General features: G+C 33.8%; 1 protein-coding gene across 1 annotated transcript; it reads left to right on the forward strand.

Moving 5' to 3' along the window:
* Window positions 1-256: 256 nt before the first annotated feature.
* Window positions 257-1201, forward strand: LOC311091339 (olfactory receptor 52Z1P-like; the record flags this gene model as incomplete). The annotated part of the gene is made up of 1 exon (XM_084127232.1): window positions 257-1201. The coding sequence occupies one exon, from the start codon at window positions 257-259 to the stop codon at window positions 1199-1201; it is 945 nt and encodes a 314-aa protein (XP_083983358.1).
* Window positions 1202-1522: the final 321 nt, after the last annotated feature.

A 1522-nucleotide genomic window follows, 5' to 3' on the forward strand; every position in this document is an offset into this window, starting at 1 on the left:
GTTTCATGGGAGTACAGGAGAACTTTAATTAAACTAAATATGAAAAACTGTAATTTTGCTAATTTCTTCTTGATTTTTTATGCTTAATATGTTCAGATAGGTAATGATTTGTCATTGTTTTGTATATATTTAAAACGTTTATATTTTCTTGTATTTGACACTGAGGTTAACGAGTTACAAAATATGAGGAATAACTGCTGTTTATTTTTGTTGTTTTATTTTTGAAGGTCTGTACTACACACTTTAAACAAGCAGAATGGGTGACCAATCAAACAACGTCTCTTTTACTGATTTCCAGTTAATTGGATTCAGTGACCTTAAAGGGTACCGGCCTCTACTCTTCATTCCTTTTTGCATAATCTTAATCTATACATTATTTGCTAATGGCATTTTGATTATTGTCATTGCAAAACATAGAAAACTGCATGCTCCCATGTATATTTTAATTGGACTGATTGCACTTTTGGGGTTCTTTGTGCCCATTTACTTTATTCCAAGGATGTTGGTCGGTTTTTTGTTGGACTGGAATACAATTACACGACATGAATGCCTGATACAAATGTTTTGTTTGCATTTTTCTGGTTGTTTTCAGTCCACCATATTGCTTGGGATGGCTGTGGACCGATATTTTGCTATTATTTATCCTTTACGTTACAATGATTTTGTAAATATGACAAACTCACTTATTTTCTCGGCAGTTCTTAGCATTCGGAACGCAGTTGTCATTATTGCCATGGTTGGTCTAGTTGTGCCACTTACTTTTTGTAGAACAAATATGATTTACCACAGTTTCTGTGAGCATACATCTGTTGTCAATCTAGCTTGTAATGATATTTCTAAAAACTATTTAGCTCTTACAGTAGCTTTTGGTGTAACATCTAGTGATTGTTTTGTGATATTCTGCTCTTATGTCATCATTTTTGTAGTTATAGTTCGCTCTCCTTCTGGTGAATCCCGCCACAAAGCCATTCATACATGCACCACACACATAATGACCATAGTAATAGCCTATGTTAGTGTTACTGCTGCATTTGTTGGGTATAGAGTAGCTACAATACCCCGAGATATCCGTATCTTAACTAGCGCAATGTATCACCTTGTTCCTGCAATATGTAACCCTATTATTTATGGTCTCAGAACCACAGAAATTAGAACTCAAATTGTGAATCTTTTTAAATGTAATAAAGTTACTACATATTGATTGTCAAATACAGTACATCTAAGACATTTATAATAAGAGTTTTGTCATTTTCTTTTGCAAAATTGTCTATTGTAGCTTTTGTTTTTCATCCAGGATGTCAAATCCAAGTCTGCAGAAAAATTCCAACCAAATTTTTTCTAGTTTGTTGTTCACCATATTGTCACGTTTTATGTGTGTTTTCATTCATGTTGGGTTTTCTAGTCTTGTATTTTGTGTGTCGATTGGTTCTGTCATCCTCAGTTTCCCCTACCTGTTTGTCTTGATAAGCGTTTGAGTTCAGGTGTGTCTAGTTAATAAGTCTCGTTAGTTCCTCTGTTTACA

The sequence above is a fragment of the Abramis brama genome, assembly GCF_963993115.1.
Source record: "Abramis brama genome assembly, chromosome: 10".
Lineage (NCBI taxonomy): Eukaryota > Metazoa > Chordata > Actinopteri > Cypriniformes > Leuciscidae > Abramis > Abramis brama.